This window comes from Narcine bancroftii, chromosome 3, assembly GCF_036971445.1.
Source record: "Narcine bancroftii isolate sNarBan1 chromosome 3, sNarBan1.hap1, whole genome shotgun sequence".
Classification (NCBI taxonomy): Eukaryota; Metazoa; Chordata; class Chondrichthyes; order Torpediniformes; family Narcinidae; genus Narcine; species Narcine bancroftii.
Window position 1 is genome coordinate 341,816,176 of NC_091471.1, and position 15,529 is coordinate 341,831,704.

The 15,529-nt window shown below is 40.9% G+C and overlaps 2 protein-coding genes across 7 annotated transcripts in view; both read left to right on the top strand.

Moving 5' to 3' along the window:
* The window catches only part of LOC138756897 (dynein beta chain, ciliary-like), a 32,657-nt gene extending 20,467 nt beyond the window's left edge, over positions 1–12,190 (top strand). Inside the window, 5 exon segments of the mRNA XM_069923289.1 lie at positions 49–260; positions 2,421–2,654; positions 8,110–8,277; positions 10,852–10,968; positions 12,026–12,190. Coding sequence (XP_069779390.1) covers positions 49–260; positions 2,421–2,654; positions 8,110–8,277; positions 10,852–10,968; positions 12,026–12,190 — 896 coding nt within the window.
* Positions 12,164–15,529, top strand: part of dnah9 (dynein, axonemal, heavy chain 9) — a 380,785-nt gene continuing 377,419 nt past the window's right edge. For all 6 annotated transcript variants that reach the window (XR_011354703.1, XR_011354704.1, XM_069929513.1 and 3 more), the window contains exon 1: positions 12,164–12,267. Coding sequence is in view for 4 of the 6 variants with exons in the window: in XM_069929513.1 (XP_069785614.1) it covers positions 12,198–12,267 (70 nt within the window). In the remaining 2 variants the exon portion in view is untranslated. The remainder of the gene's footprint in view (positions 12,268–15,529) is intronic.

Genomic DNA, 15,529 nt, shown 5'->3' on the forward strand with positions numbered 1-15,529 from the left:
TGAAAAGGTTTTTTATTTTGTCTAATTTGGATTATTTTCTTCTGCCAGCTCTGACAGAGGCAAGGGATATTAATTTGCATTTGAAGCCTCTCCAGCGCCATTTTGAGGATATTGAGAATGCAGAATTCAATGAGCTGAAGCCCTTGCTTTGCTGCATCATGCATTTGGTGTGCCTGATCTGGACCCGATCAAAGTACTACAACACTCCAGCTCGTGTCATAGTCCTTTTGCAGGAGAGCTGCAACCTCCTTATTCAGCAGGTATGTGGCAGTGCTCCATGCAGTACTTGAACTCCCTGACTTACGACCGTAATTGGAACCGAAGGATCGGTCCCATCTCGAAATGAACCCGTCGGAATTTTGCCCGCGTGCATAGAGTACCAAAGTCTTAAAGCAAACTTTTTAATCAAAGGTTGTATTTGACAAACTATAACAGGGATACAGGGCAAGCAAGAGCCAAAATGTGCATAATTACTATGCTGGGCGCGGCTATCTTGATTCCTGTGTACCTGCGCGAGTCTTTGGTTGGCGTGTGCACAGTGGTTTGTATATTGAAGTCTGGTTGGCGCATGCGCAAGGGTTAAGGGTGCAAATTCAAAATGGTCAGGGCACTTAACTTTTCCACACTCACCAACCAAACTCCAATATCTGAACCCACCGTGCATGGGCCAACCAAAGACTCGCGCAGGCGCACTGGAACCAAGATGGCCACGATTAGCCTATGGACCCTGGGATGTCGACTAACAAAGTAAGTACACACATTTTGGCTCTTACATGCCCTGTATCCCTGTTATAGTTTGTCAAATACAACATAAACTGCGTAAATTTTATATTCTTCTCTTTATATTTGTCAAAGATATGGGCGTATTTGTGGATGGATGTAAGTCACATAGGTCACTATTCGGGGTGTACCTATAGAGCGAAATCTCCTCCAGAAACACTCTGATAATCCACCCTCTGACTCACTGGGTAATGTTTGCCAAACTCCTTTTCTACTCATTGGTGCTGCAGATTCTGCTCTCCCTTTCTCTCCTTGAGGCCTTGATCTCTGCTCTGCATTTCCTTCACTGGGGTCCTGGTTTTTGCTCTCTTTTTCTGTCCCTGGGGCCCCTCTTCTCATGTTCCCCACCCACTCACCAGAGTACTGGTTCCTATTCTCCCTCTCAACTCCCCAGGGTCCTGATTCCCAAACTCCCCATCCACTCACCAGGATCCCCAAACTCCCCATCCGCTCACCAGGATCCCAGTTCTCAAACTCCCGATTCACTCACTGGAGTCTTGCTTCCCATTCTCCCTCTCCATTTGCTGGGATTCTGGTTCCCACACGCTTTCTCTCCTCACACTTTGCCTTTACTGTGCCCTTCATTCCTTCTCTCCCTCTTCACTCACTACAGCTCTCTCTAACACAATCAAACCCCAGCATCTCTGATCCTTTTCCACTTTACAGAGCCCCAATTCCCAAGCTCCCTTTCAATTTACCTTGGTAACTGGAAAATGTATTATTCCACAATGTTACCTTCGAAGAGTCTGTAAAATCTCCCTGCCCACTACTGAAGTTCTTAGCATGCTGGATTATTGGAATTTTATTGCATTCTGAATTCATTTTGACTCTGTGCTTCCGAATCGAGCACTCACTCTGATTTTATTGATCCATGGTGACATCCCGTTCTACCTGTATGAATGCATTTGTAATTGAATGCAGGTGATGACGCATTTTCCTCTTTGTAAGAGATTTTCTTCTGTGCCCGTTACTAAAACCTGTAAATTGCAGTGTACCACTGATGTTCGTGGATTCTTTGCACAGCACAGTGCCACAGTTCCAGTACCCCAAGTTCCATCTTGATCTCTGGTGCTCTCTGTGTGGAGTTTGCAGGTTTCCACTTGCATCCTACAATGTTTGGATTGATGAATGAATTGATCATTGAAATTGTGCATGTCTGTGAGTGACTAATAGAATCAAGTGGGAGTGAATGAGGATGTAGCAGGATTGATGGAGGATTAATGCAAGTGGGTGCTTGATAGTTGACATGGATTCAAGGGGTCAAAAGACCTCTTTCTGTGCTGTGAGACTCCATGACCAAAAAAAAGGCTTTGAATAATGCAGTTTTGCTTTGTTTTATTCCATGTTATGTTGGTCCTCAAGTCAGGCCATCAACTGAGCCATAATTACAAGCAGCAATTTGTCAATACCACAACAGTTCAGCATCATTTGCTTGCTATATTCCTTTTGGTTAATCCTTCTTTGGTTTAAGAGAATGTCCGGCCTCCATTAACCTTTGCTGCTGAGTCGTTGAACTGAGTGAAGACTGAGCAGTGTGCGTGCTTGGAGCGTCATTGTAACATTTTGTAAATGGCCACAGTGGGTGGGGGCGATCTCCTCTGCTTCACCATTGCTTTTCCTGCCGTCTTCACGGTGTGCAGGCACATGCATTCATAAATCCGGAGGACATCCTGAAAGGCGAAGTGGATGAAAGCTTGAGCAAGGTGCACGAAGCCATTGGCACGCTATGCTTTTTCAAGCAAATTTTTGAAGAGAAGCGGGAAGATTTGCAGAACTACGGAAAGGAAGGCAAGAGCGCAAGGGAATGGAATTTTAATTCTCTGCTGATCTTTGCCCGAATGAACTGCTACCTCAAGAGACTTGAGCAGATTGAGGTAAGGGCGATTACTTTTGATAATGACACACATGCATTAGGAATTGAAATGTATTGCTCAGTTCTCCTTTCAGGAAACACCTTTGTATTGATGTAAAAAGCCTTTTGTTTTATGCGTATGTTTTTAATCTAATTTTGCCAGTGCATTTGGATTAATGCTTTGGGTTCCTGACGAAGACAGCTTCTTCAAAACACCACTGTCATATTTTCCCTCCTCCTTGTTAAGTGAGGTTTCTTCGGTAACCTTAACAGCTAATGGTTTAGTGGAAGTTAAAGAGTCAGTGAAGCTGCAAATCTGCTTCTCAAAACTTTCTAGGAAAAAGTGACAATGATGAGAAAGTGTTGAATGTTAAAACATACACAGAAATGCTGGAGGAACTCGGCTGGCCTTGCAGCATCCATGGGGGATAAAGATATTTACGACAACCTCAGCATCTGCGGGCTTTCGTGTTTCACTTCAAGTGCTGAATATTGTTGGTGGTTGGAGAAAAATGTTGGAATATATCGAAGTGCAGCCGAGACTCAGGGGCACCATTCGTCGTGTAGTTGAGGGGCAAACTACTTGAAATCATGGATGTTCTGGGAAATTCCCCACCTGTGTGGTGGGGAACAAGTTTGAAGGGTTCAAAGAGTGACAACTCTGGACACGTAGTATTAAACTGCCAACTTTGTTTAGAATAGGGAACAAATGTGCAATAGGAGACACACACCTGCATGCAAACAGATTTCACTCTCATGCATATGATCTTAAATACGAATAACTATAACTTCAGAGAGTTAAAACAAACAATACCTGCCACACTCTCTCTTGACAAGCAGGTGAGGCACTCAATTTAAAGAAGCTATTTACAAGCTGGATCACTGACCTACGATGGTTCCCTCTGAGGTGCACATGAAAGAGTGCCCCTACCCATCTAGGCACATCACAATTGGTTAGTTCTCCAGCTCTGTTTGCGACCCCCAGTCTAGTGTGGCTCGGATAGGTACCTCAGCAAGAGGAGAAGGAAGTGGCTGGACCACAAGGTCAGGTTTTGTATCTGGCACATGGGGCAGGACCCAAGTACTGGCCCTTGTGACTCCAGGTGACCAATTGTAAGGAGGTATCAGCTGCTGGCGGATTTGTCGTTCAATGACAAGTGGGGGGAGGGGGAGTGGGTTGTAGGAGGAAGTGACTTTTGATCTCTTCCTGACTGACCAGTAAGATGACGGTCCCTGTGACGTTGATTGACTTTTAGCTATCATTCAAACGTACAGTGCCAGCAGTCCCAAAAGCTGAGGAACCACTGTTTTCCATTTAGTACTTGGCTCATTTGTGCTTGTTTACTTATTGGAAGTCCGAGTTTCATTCTTAGGCGGTGGATGTTCTGTTGAAATATTTTGTAAATGTACAATGAGGAAATATAACAGTACAATTATTGGTGGGCATCAACTGCTCCTTCTGTGGAATTACCATGATGAACTGAATCTTGTGTCTAGATGCATTTATCTGCAGGTAAACCATAAGTTTGATCACTGAAGATTGCAGTTCCTACAATAAGGAATTATTGTAGGAAAATTTGAATAAAACTAATATTTGCTGTGTGTATTCTTATGCAATAATTCAGGTGTCATTTTGAGGCCCATTCATTGTTATTGATGCCCTTCGTAATCCATTTCTCCATTCTTAGTTTTATTTTTGAAGAAAGCAGTTGTGTCTTATTTCCATTTATTTAGTTGCGTGTCCGCATTATTTGGGTTAAATCTTGGAAAAACATTGCCCTCAAAATTCCAGTCAAATGAGAGGACGACGTTGGTTCGATGAATGAAACACGAAAGGGAGAAAAGATGGGGTAGAGTTGGATGAAACCATTTACATGTTGGAAACCCAACTCTAAATCAGCCAAGTTGAGTTTTCAATGGTTTCACTTTAGTACCTAGTAACCAACCTGTTTTCAGAAAATGAGTTGGTCCTCGAACTATTGGATCGACATTAGGATGGTTTTAAATTTAAACCCTGACTGAATGGGTTTCCTGGGCTTGGAGAAAGTCATTTGGCTAAAAAGAAGTGCTGATCCTGAAGGCAAATGGTAAATCCAGTCAATTTGGTCTATCTATATTCCCCATTTTGGACTGTCTCCCTATCTAACCCCCCCCCCCTCTTCACAACTCCTATTTTCTGATCTCTCGCACTCTGAAGAGATTTATTCCCCCTGAGGCCCCAATGATCTACAATTACCCCTCTGTCCACTAAATACGTCTTTATCATCCTGACTCTTTTGCTGTCCTTTGAAAATGAAATTGTTTGTGAACAAGGAAAACATTCCTTAGCACAGTGATAAAGTGGAATTTTTTCTTTTCTTTTCTTTGGCTTGGCTTCGCGGACGAAGATTTATGGAGGGGGTAAAAAAGTCCACGTCAGCTGCAGGCTCGTTTGTGGCTGACAAGTCCGATGCGGGACAGGCAGACACGGTTGCAGCGGTTGCAGGGGAAAATTGGTTGGTTGGGGTTGGGTGTTGGGTTTTTCCTCCTTTGCCTTTTGTCAGTGAGGTGGGCTCTGCGGTCTTCTTCAAAGGAGGTTGCTGCTCGCCAAACTGTGAGGCGCCAAGATGCACGGTTTGAGGTGATATCAGCCCACTGGCGGTGGTCAATGTGGCAGGCACCAAGAGATTTCTTTAGGCAGTCCTTGTACCTTTTCTTTGGTGCACCTCTGTCACGGTGGCCAGTGGAGAGCTCGCCATATAACACGATCTTGGGGAGGCGATGGTCCTCCATTCTGGATCTTCAGCAGCGTGGACTCGATGCTGTCGACCTCTGCCATCTCGAGTACTTCGACGTTAGGGATGAAAGCGCTCCAATGGATGTGGAGGATGGAGCAGAGACAACGCTGGTGGAAGCGTTCTAGGAGCTGTAGGTGGTGCCGGTAGAGGACCCATGATTCGGAGCCGAACAGGAGTGTGGGTATGACAACGGCTCTGTATACGCTTATCTTTGTGAGGTTTTTCAGTTGGTTGTTTTTCCAGACTCTTTTGTGTAGTCTTCTAAAGGCGCTATTTGCCTTGGCGAGTCTGTTGTCTATCTCGTTGTCGATCCTTGCATCTGATGAAATGGTGCAGCCGAGATAGGTAAACTGGTTGACCGTTTTGAGTTTTGTGTGACCGATAGAGATGTGGGGGGGCTGGTAGTCATGGTGGGGAGCTGGCTGATGGAGGACCTCAGTGGAATTGTAAGGCTTGGAGAAAGACATTTGAGGAAAGGGTGGTCTTTCAACCCTGTTCTAAAGATCTGCAGAGATGTGAAGAGGTGAATGGCCTCCTCTGTACTCTGTCAATTCATGATTCCATGTAACCAAATAAAGTTCAAAAGACTAGTTGCCCATCATTCATGAACTTTCAGCTAATTACCAGCTTATCCTTAATAATTAAATATGTTCAGGAAAGTTCTTGTTGAGTTGATGGGACTCGACTCCTTCAGATAACTTCACTATTTATTCTGAAGGGCAATATTTTTTTCAAAAAATACAGTCTTATTTTCTTCCCAGTTCTGAAGAGTCTTCGATTTTTTTTATTCTTCTTGATGTTAAGTTGAGGAGATGCACTTGCATGAAGTTGAAGTGTTTTTTAAATTTCCTCACTCCAAACGTGTGACTTAGCATTTATTCACTTAACATTCCCACTCCCTTAATCTCTCAAAATTAATTTCTAAAATCTTGGTCTGGCCCTCTTGACATTACATTTCCATTTTTTAAAGTATATTTTATTTATCATTTTGAATATATTTAACAATCAGCAATCATACCAAATACAAAACATCAAGAGAACCCCTCCCCTCTATACACCTCCCATTAAACAGAGAATGAACGAAGAAAAAGAAACACAAAAATGCACATCTGATTGTCAGTGTGAAAGTAAAACATATGGAGTCACGATAATATCACAGTTAAAATCTTTACAGAGATCTACTGGCCAGCCAATATTGACACCAATGAAGTACCTACATGCACTAAATAAGGATGCCAGGTTTTTAGGAAGGTGTTATATCCCTTCCTGAGATTGTATGTGAGCTTTTCAAGTGGGATGCAGCTACTTATTTCCAAAGACCACCTATCCATGAGGAGATGGGAGTCAGACTTCTTGGCCACACAAAAGGCAATTTCTGTGAATTTAATTTGAGATTTAGTTAGTGATTACCAACCATGGTAAAGTTCCCCAGAAGACAAAGCTCTGTGTCTACTGGGAAGGTGATTCCCCTGATCTTGGTTAGGGTGTCACAGAGGTCATACCGAAGGGCCTCACCTTCATGCAAAGCAAGGTAGAATGTAAAAAGGAACCAACCTCTACACCACACCTAAAACAAATCTCTGATAATTCAGGTTTATTCTGGTGTAATTTCTGTGGGGTGAGGTACAGTTGATGGAGAAAATTATAATGGACAAATCTATACCTGGCATTGATAGTAGCCAACAAATGTTCCTGACCTAGATCTGACCAGAGTTGTTTGTCAATTTTTGTGTCTAAGTCTGACTCCCATCTCGCTCTAGACTAATGCAATAAAAAATACATTGTAGAAATAGACATATATAAATTTCCTTTATGGAGTAGTTTCTCCTTTTCATTGAGTCATGATGCAGTAATTTCAGGGGCCAAATTGGTAAATTTCCATTTCATCTGTGAAATTACAAACATCTTCCCTACCATTTCATTTTGCCTTGTCATGCAGCATAGATAATTAAACCTTCATCCAGTTTTTAACAAGGAAAGAAATAAAACAAAATTCTTCATGTTAATGAGTAGACCAGCGGTTCTCAACTTTTTTCTTTCCACTCCTATACCATTTTAAGTATTTCCTATGCCACAGGTGCTCTGTAATTAGTAAAGGTGGGAAGAAAAAGTTTGAAAACCACTGTTTTAATCATACCTAATTGACTTGTTATGTGCACGGTTTCATAACTCCAAAGGAAATGGACCAATGACAATTTTTCTCAAGCAAAACCTTTCAGTAACAATTGGGTCTAGAGCAGTGATTTTCAACCTTCCCTTCCCACTCACATGCCACCTTACTAATCACAGATGGCATAGGGATTACTTAAAGTAGTATGTGAGTGGAAAGCAAAAGGTCGAGTACCATGAGGAAATGGGAGTCAGACCAAGAAAGTCGTGGAACAAACGTGCCAGTTTTGTGTATTTGGGAAGAATACAACATCTATTAAAAGTTAGCAGTTTATGTGTATTTCATTGGGAAGACCATCTCAAACCTATGGGGTTGGTAGGTTAATTGGGTGGTATAGGTTTCATGGGCCTGAAGGGCCTTCCGTGCTATATTATTAAAATTATAAAAAAAACATTCTCATGTATTTACACTGGAGGCACAAACCATGATGATGAGTATAAATTTGTTCTAATGTTGTGCTTTTGCAATGAATTGCAACACTGAAGTGGCAATTAATCATTAAATGACTTGATGTCTTGTGTTTTTTTTAGGATTTCTTGGTGACAGCACAAGATATATTTAAGCTGGAAAAAATTGAATTTGGAGGGATTCGGGGCAAGTCCTTAAGCCACCAGGTGGCGCAAATGTATGAGGAATTCCAAGAGCTGTACAAAGTGTTTACAGACAATACCTATGACTGTTTAGATCCTGCAAACCAGGTAGGAAGTTATCTGGTGTCATATTGTATCATCAGATTTAAAACAAAACAAATTTACGTGTGTCCCAAAATGTACGTTGGGAAATGGAAAATGGTATGACTTGTAACAATTTAAAATGGATGGTTTGACTTGTAACGGTTTAAAATGAAAGCTCAGAATTTTAACCTTTTAAGGAGATATAACTAACTAAAATTTAATTCGCAATGCTAAATGCACCATATGTTTGTGAGAGGGTATTGTATTCTGCCACTGGTCACTTCAGTACAGATTGCACTGATGGTTTGTGTTTACCTCGAACTACTAGGAATGTATTTAACTAACTGAATATGAAACTCAAAACCATTAAAACAAAGTTCTATTTAAAAGGAAAGATTGAGGGACTGCCATACACAAAGCTCAAGAGTGGTGTTGCGGCAGCTGTCAATTTGCAAACTTTTCAATGGTCATTGTGGAAAGGTTTTCAATTCAGATAATCACCCTCTACTCAACGTAAATAAAACAACCAATGGTGGAATACTGAAATGAAAACACAAAATGCTGGATAAACAGAGCTGGTCAGGTAGTATCTATGGGAAGAGAAACAGATAATGCAATGATCTGGATGTGGAAAGTTAACTCTTTCCTCACCTGAAATGCGTGAACTTATAAGTTTCCAACAATTTAAAAAAATATTTCAACCACCTGTGGACTTGCACTTGGATTAAAGAGACGATCAGAATTTATTGTCATGAATTTGATGTATATTATAACCATCTTATAATTTTACTATATTAAAAAAAGTGCACGATAAAATAAGGCAGTGCCTTTTGTTCATTGATTATTCAGGAATCTGATGTAGCGGGGAAGAAGCTGTCCTTGTGCCTTTCCCCCCCCCCATGGTAGCAGAGTGAAGAGGTCATGGCCTGGATGGTTGAGGTCTTTGAGGATAGAGACTGCTTTTTTTAAGACCCCACCTCATGTAAATGTCATGTCGCAGCCCGAGTTAACAACCCTCTGGAGATTATTCTTGTCCTGAGAGTTGGTGCCTCCACACTAGACAGTGATGCAAACAGCCAGAATGCTCTCCACCGTTCACCTGTGGAAGTTTACGAGTCTTTGGTGACGTGCCAAATCTTCTTAGATCACTGGTGAGCTGCCTTTGTGGTTGTATCAATGTGGAGGCTGTAGGACAGATCCTTGGAGATGTTGACACCCAGGAATTTTAAGTTCTTGACCGTCTCCACTACTGATCTTTTGATGAGGACTTCCTCTTGAAATCCACGATCATTTCCTTGGTTTTGCTGATGTTGAGTGGAAGGTTGTTGTTGTCACACCATTCAATGAGCTGATCGATTTCCTCATATTCAGTCCATGGTGCATATCAGTTCTCATTCTCGTCCATTGCTTGTTTTCTAAGTGGCTCACATTCAGTTTCAATTCTCTGATCTACAATATTCTTGTTGATTAATAGATAGTTGTAGCAAGATCTTGTGTCATGATGTAAGTGTCAGAAATGAATGGAGTCTAAATGCAAGACAAAATTCTACAAAGCTATTAGTGTTGATTGTAGTTGATCATGTGAACATCATTACTCATTGTGTCATAACCATCTACATCAGGATTGGCCAATTTTTAAATTTAGAGATAAAGCACGGTAACAGACCATTTTGGCCCACGAGTACGTACCGGAGGTGTAGATTAATTGGTTGGCCGAAATGGCCTGTTACTGTGCTGTATCTCAAAATTAAATGGTTGGCCACCCTGATCTAACCAGTGGTTCTCAACCTTTTTCTTTCCGCTCACATACCACTTGAAGTAATCCCTATGCCATCGGTGCTCTATGATTAGTAAGGGATTGCTGAAGGTGGCATGTGAGTGGGAAGGGAAGGTTGAGAATCACTGCTCTAGTCCCAATTGTTACTGAAATATTTTGCTTGAGAAAAATTGTCACTGGCCCATTTCCTTTGGAGTTCTGAAACTGTGCATATAACGAGTCAATTAGGTACATTGAATGATATCACCACTTCACTAAACAACAATTCAAATTTTAAAGTGATCATCTTTGATTCAAACCTCTTCAGTTCTTCATCCTTTTCTCATTTCTTCTAGCCCTATTATTCTCTAAGATCAATGAGTTCTGGCTCATTGGATTTCCGGCAATTTTTAATTGGTCCACGACTGGCAAGTGCGGTTTTATTTGCCAAGGACCTGTTATCACCTTGAATCTCTTCCCCCTCAGTATCTCTGCTCTTCCCTTAAGACAAGACATAACACAAACTACTTTGGCCAAACCTTGAGCCATCCAAACTATCCTTCAATGGCTTGGTGTGAGATCGTGTTGATATTGGTCATGAAAAGTTTTGCTTGGGATTGTCCATTTCCGTTGAAAGTATTATTCAATTGCAAGTTGTTAAAGGGAGAAATCTTAACCAACAAAAATACTCTTCATCATTTAAATAATTGACAGGATTTTTATTTCCTGTTCATATCATTGTCTTCTACTAACAGACCTGGTGTGGACCACAGCTGACTTGCAGTGTTAAATATTTTAACAAGTAGACTGTGAAAATTTGATTTTTTTTCTCTCTAATACAGGACTTTGAAGCAGATTTTTTGAGCTACAAGCAGAAAATCGGCGACATTGATCGACGATTGGCCACCATTTTCTGCCAGGCTTTTGATGATGCCTTTGGTTTGGAGCATGCATTCAAGGTGTGTTTGGTTTGATCCACAGAGGTGAATCATTTGGTGGTGTGACATCTTAAAGTCTAAATTCCTTTTGGACAGTTGCACAAAACAGACATCATTGTTAGAGCATTAGCTGGTTGCTCTTTCCCATTGTCCAGGCCGGAGCCAAATAAATTTGTACCCCTGTGAACCTACTTGAAGTACATGCGGTCTGATCACTTGATCGGATTCTGGACAATCAATTGACATAAAAGACTTGAGGGCTTTTTTGCCATCTGAAGGCTGTCAGTGTCAATTATACACATGTGACAGGGCTCCATATTTTATGACATCCATGGCAATGTCGGTGTTCCTGCCTGATTACCAGCGATAATGACCTACTAACCCCATCCATCTTTGCAAAGTGGGAGGAAACTGAACCACCCTGAGGAACCCATGCAGGACATAAGCACCTTACAGGCAGCGTTGGATTTGAACCCAGGTCACTGGCACTGCAATAGCGTTGTGCTAACCACTGCTCCTGCTCCAACTGTACTTCCCTTCTAATGCTGAATCTGGAGTTTCAGCTTGACATTGTCCCCTTTGCAGATCAAAGTTAACCCCAAGAATTCTTCCAATTTCATTACTAAGCATTCAATTTCAATACAGCTGTATCAGTGGAAATTATAGAAATTCAAGGAAAATACCAAAATAGTATAATATTTCAATAAGACATCTCGTGCCTTAATTCTTTTCATTGCCATAAATGCATAAGTCCCAAGATCAAAATTTTGTATGCAGCTGTTAGTGGGGACTCTCTATTCACTCACAACGTCTTGAGTAACTTGGATTACGTGTATACATTAAACCTGCACACAAGAATTTGCAGTGGAGGAGGAATATTATTTAGTTTCAACTATCCAGACGTGATTGTTTTGAAACCATTTCAAAATATATGCCAACACAGCCACAAGGAATATTTAACATGGGATCAGAAATTTCCGTGTTTAGAAGAACCTTGTGGCTGATACAAATTGTGTAATGAAATTAATTGTTCAGACAGAATCGACTTAATTTTAAAATGTTTCCTCTTTCTCTCCAGTTGCTGGACATGTTTGGCAGCCTCCTTGAGCGGCCTCTACTAGCAGCCAGTGCTTGTGACAAATACCCTCGCCTCATTATGATGCTTACAAAGGACCTGGATGATGCTAAATACATTTACAACAGGTTCATGCAGAAAGCAGAATTAGGTAGAAGTTCATTTTAATAAAATCATGACTATAAAAGTTGGTCTTGGTGATGAACAGGAAATTGCAGAAGAATTTAGGAGAGAGAAGAAAGAATGTTTGTACTTTTTGCAAGTCTAAAATGACTTCTTTTTTCTATCTTTTGTCCTAGCCAATGCTCATTAATTTGTTTGTTCTGTCAGGTAAATTATCTCAACTTATCCCATCGCTGAGTCTGCACACCACTTTCCAGCTAGGCTGGTTTTGCTTCCTGTACCCGTCTTCTCCCGTTGTAATTGTGGATCAGGAATCTTCATTGCTGTATAATGGTGACTTGCCTTGCATTTTTTTTCCCCTTGCCTGCAGTAGCTTCCAAGTCCACTTTTGTATTTCCCAATGGAGTTGACGAGCAAGTGTGCAAATATTGAGAGTCGTGGGCTGAAGCAGCCTTCACCATAAATCTCTGTTTGTCCCAATTTAACTCAACAGCTGTGTGTGTTATTTTGCTGTGCCGCAAAGCACTTCGGAGAGTGCTTGGTGCATAATTTCTCCGAGTAATCTCAATCAATGTGCAGAAATGTTGTCTGCAAAATTATAGTGAATTGTGTAGCAAGCTGTGGTTGAGAAGAATGCGGGTCAGTCTCTTGGACTGGAGAAGATCATGTGGGAAAAATAACACAGTATTAGCTTTTATCTCAGTAAATTGATGCATGGTGATGTCTTTCCATATTAAATCTTTCGGGGCCTTTCTCTAAATTATGCCATGTAGATGAGTCTTGAGCTAAATCTGAGTGGACTGGACATCCACAATGTCTTAATAATCGCTGGGATATTGTGGAAGGCTAGGTTCATTTTGTCAGTTGAAATAAACAGTTGCAAAACTCATAACTGGTTGGTGCTTTGTAATCTAATTTTATTTTCATGTGATGAGGCATAATGTGGTAATAAGATAGATTAGTGCCAGATCTATTTTGATTCTGTAAACACTGTGCTCAATTATCATGCATTCTCAGATCTGTGCTGTCGGCCATTTCATATTTAACTGCTTTGACTCGTGTAACTCACCTGCTCATTTAACAATTTACTGCAAGGCCCTTGCATAACAGCAAAGAGAGTGGTTTTTGTTTAAACTAACCGTTGTGGCAGACTTTGCCCTCCCCAAATTCCCAGTGACTTGATGGATTGGGATGGTCTGCAAGGGTTGGTGGTTCCTGCCAGCATTTTTTTGCTGCCATCCAGCAACCGATCAGGCTGATTACTTGGCTGGCTGCAGGATGGGAATGAATGAAAACTGATCAAAATGTGATCATTTCGTTAGCTTGGATTGGAGCTTCTCTTTGCTGGCTCAATAGTTATTTCATAGAAACACAGAAAATTCACAGCACAAGACAGGCCTTTCGACCCACAAAGTTGTGCTGAACATGCCCCTACCTCAGAAATTACACAGCTTTCCCATAACCCTCTATTTTTCTAACCTCCAAGTACGTATCCCAAAAGTATTTTAAAAGACCCTAACGTATCCGTCTCCACTAACGTTTCTGGCAGCCCATTCCACATACCCACTGCTCTCTGTGTAAAGAAAAACTTACCCCTGACATCTTTGTACCTGCTTCCCAGCCCCTTAAACCTATGTCCTCTTGTGGCAACTATTTCAGCCCTGGGAAAATCTGCTTGCTTTAACTATAACTGTTGGAGACGTTTATGGTTTTGAGGGTGGGATCCCTGGTTTGAAAACCTCCTCTCAACACAAATCCTGGTCATGGAGAAAGTGGCAATTCCTCAAATGAATGATTAATAAATAGAGAACAATTAAATCACAATTCATTTATTTATTAAGGCTGGAAGTATGAATCTCAGTTTTATTGTGAAAGTACAGATAATACTTAATGCCTTCATATGGCATTTTTCTGAGTGTCATGCCCTACATTGAAATTTATACCAAAATGTAAGCATTTGAACTTTGCTAGAATTGACATGTTGAATCTTTTCAGCTATTTAGTAAAGCAAATTACCAAGGGTGAGGTGCAGTGGACAACTCCCTTCACATTGAGCAACTTGCTTTGGTCCATTAATAATAATTGCAATAACACTTGCCTTTGTTCCTTATTGTTGCACTTTGAACTTTCACTGAACACTCTCAGTCACATGGGGAATACTTCCCAATCAAAATGAATGGTTCAGCTTCTCTCGAGAAGCAGGATCCTGCAAGTATTCTTAGAAACGTGTGGTGCAGCACTGTCCTGCCTGAGGGTGGGGATGCTGTGGCGCATTCTGCTGGTGGTGCCGGAGGAGATGGGGAAAAAGGGGGCCATTGAGAGTCCAAGCAAAAGACTGTAAAATCTCCATAAACTTTTGGAAGGAACCCAAAATCTGAGTTAATGTCATGTGACACATTGAATGACCTCATTATTCATCATAAGGCAATTTAAGATGTAACATGACACATGATATCCTCATTTTTCCATTTTTTATATTTATATAGATCTCAAATATAAATTTTAGTTACCATTTCTGATCCAGTGCTGTAATTGATTTTATTATGGATAGCTTGATTGACCTTTCTCTGTCTTTTTCTTTTCCTTCCTGACTAATACTGATCTCTTTAAGGTTTTGATATTCTCTTAACACTTTGAGCTTTGTTCCATAACCTGATTCTGTATTTGTATTTTCAGATCCCTTCTATCTTGGGAGGGCTAATATATTGCACTTATGTTTTTTCCTCAACCATCTCATTGAAGTAGTTTTTCCAATTTGACAATAATGAGTTTTGTTCACATTTTCGACTTGTTTGCTAAAATTAATTAAGGGTGCAGTAACTTTTTTTTTAAAAACTTTGTGGAAGACAACGTGATTTTGATATGATGCATTCAATTACTCTGACAGGTTATTAGTCAAGAAATTAGCTTAAATGTTTGATTTAGTTCCTTCAAAGAATATTAATCAAGAAATTTTAAGTTATAAAATGCAAATTGTGAAACTATTTTGTTATTAATGCCACCTGCTTTAGAAGGGTACTCTTCCTCATCCTGGTAAGTGCCTGCCTTTTAAATTAATTGAGCATGTTGATCCTTTTTAATTAACTATTCTTTTTTAAAGTTACTGTAACCTTTGGCACAAAGCTTGCCTATAAAGCAAAAGCAAGAGGAATAGAATTCAAGAGCAGGGATGTGATGTTGAAGCTTTAGAAGGGACTGGTAAGACCTCACTTGGAGTATTGTGTCCTGACATTAGGCTCTTTCAGGTGGCCAGAATACCCCGATGTAAAGCTGTATATTCTACCCCTATGTGGCTCTCGGGGTACCCACCTGAAAGAGCAGGAGACGCTGCCGAGGCGCACTTTCTAACCCTCCTCCGGGAGGGATAATCGCCAGAGCCCTGAA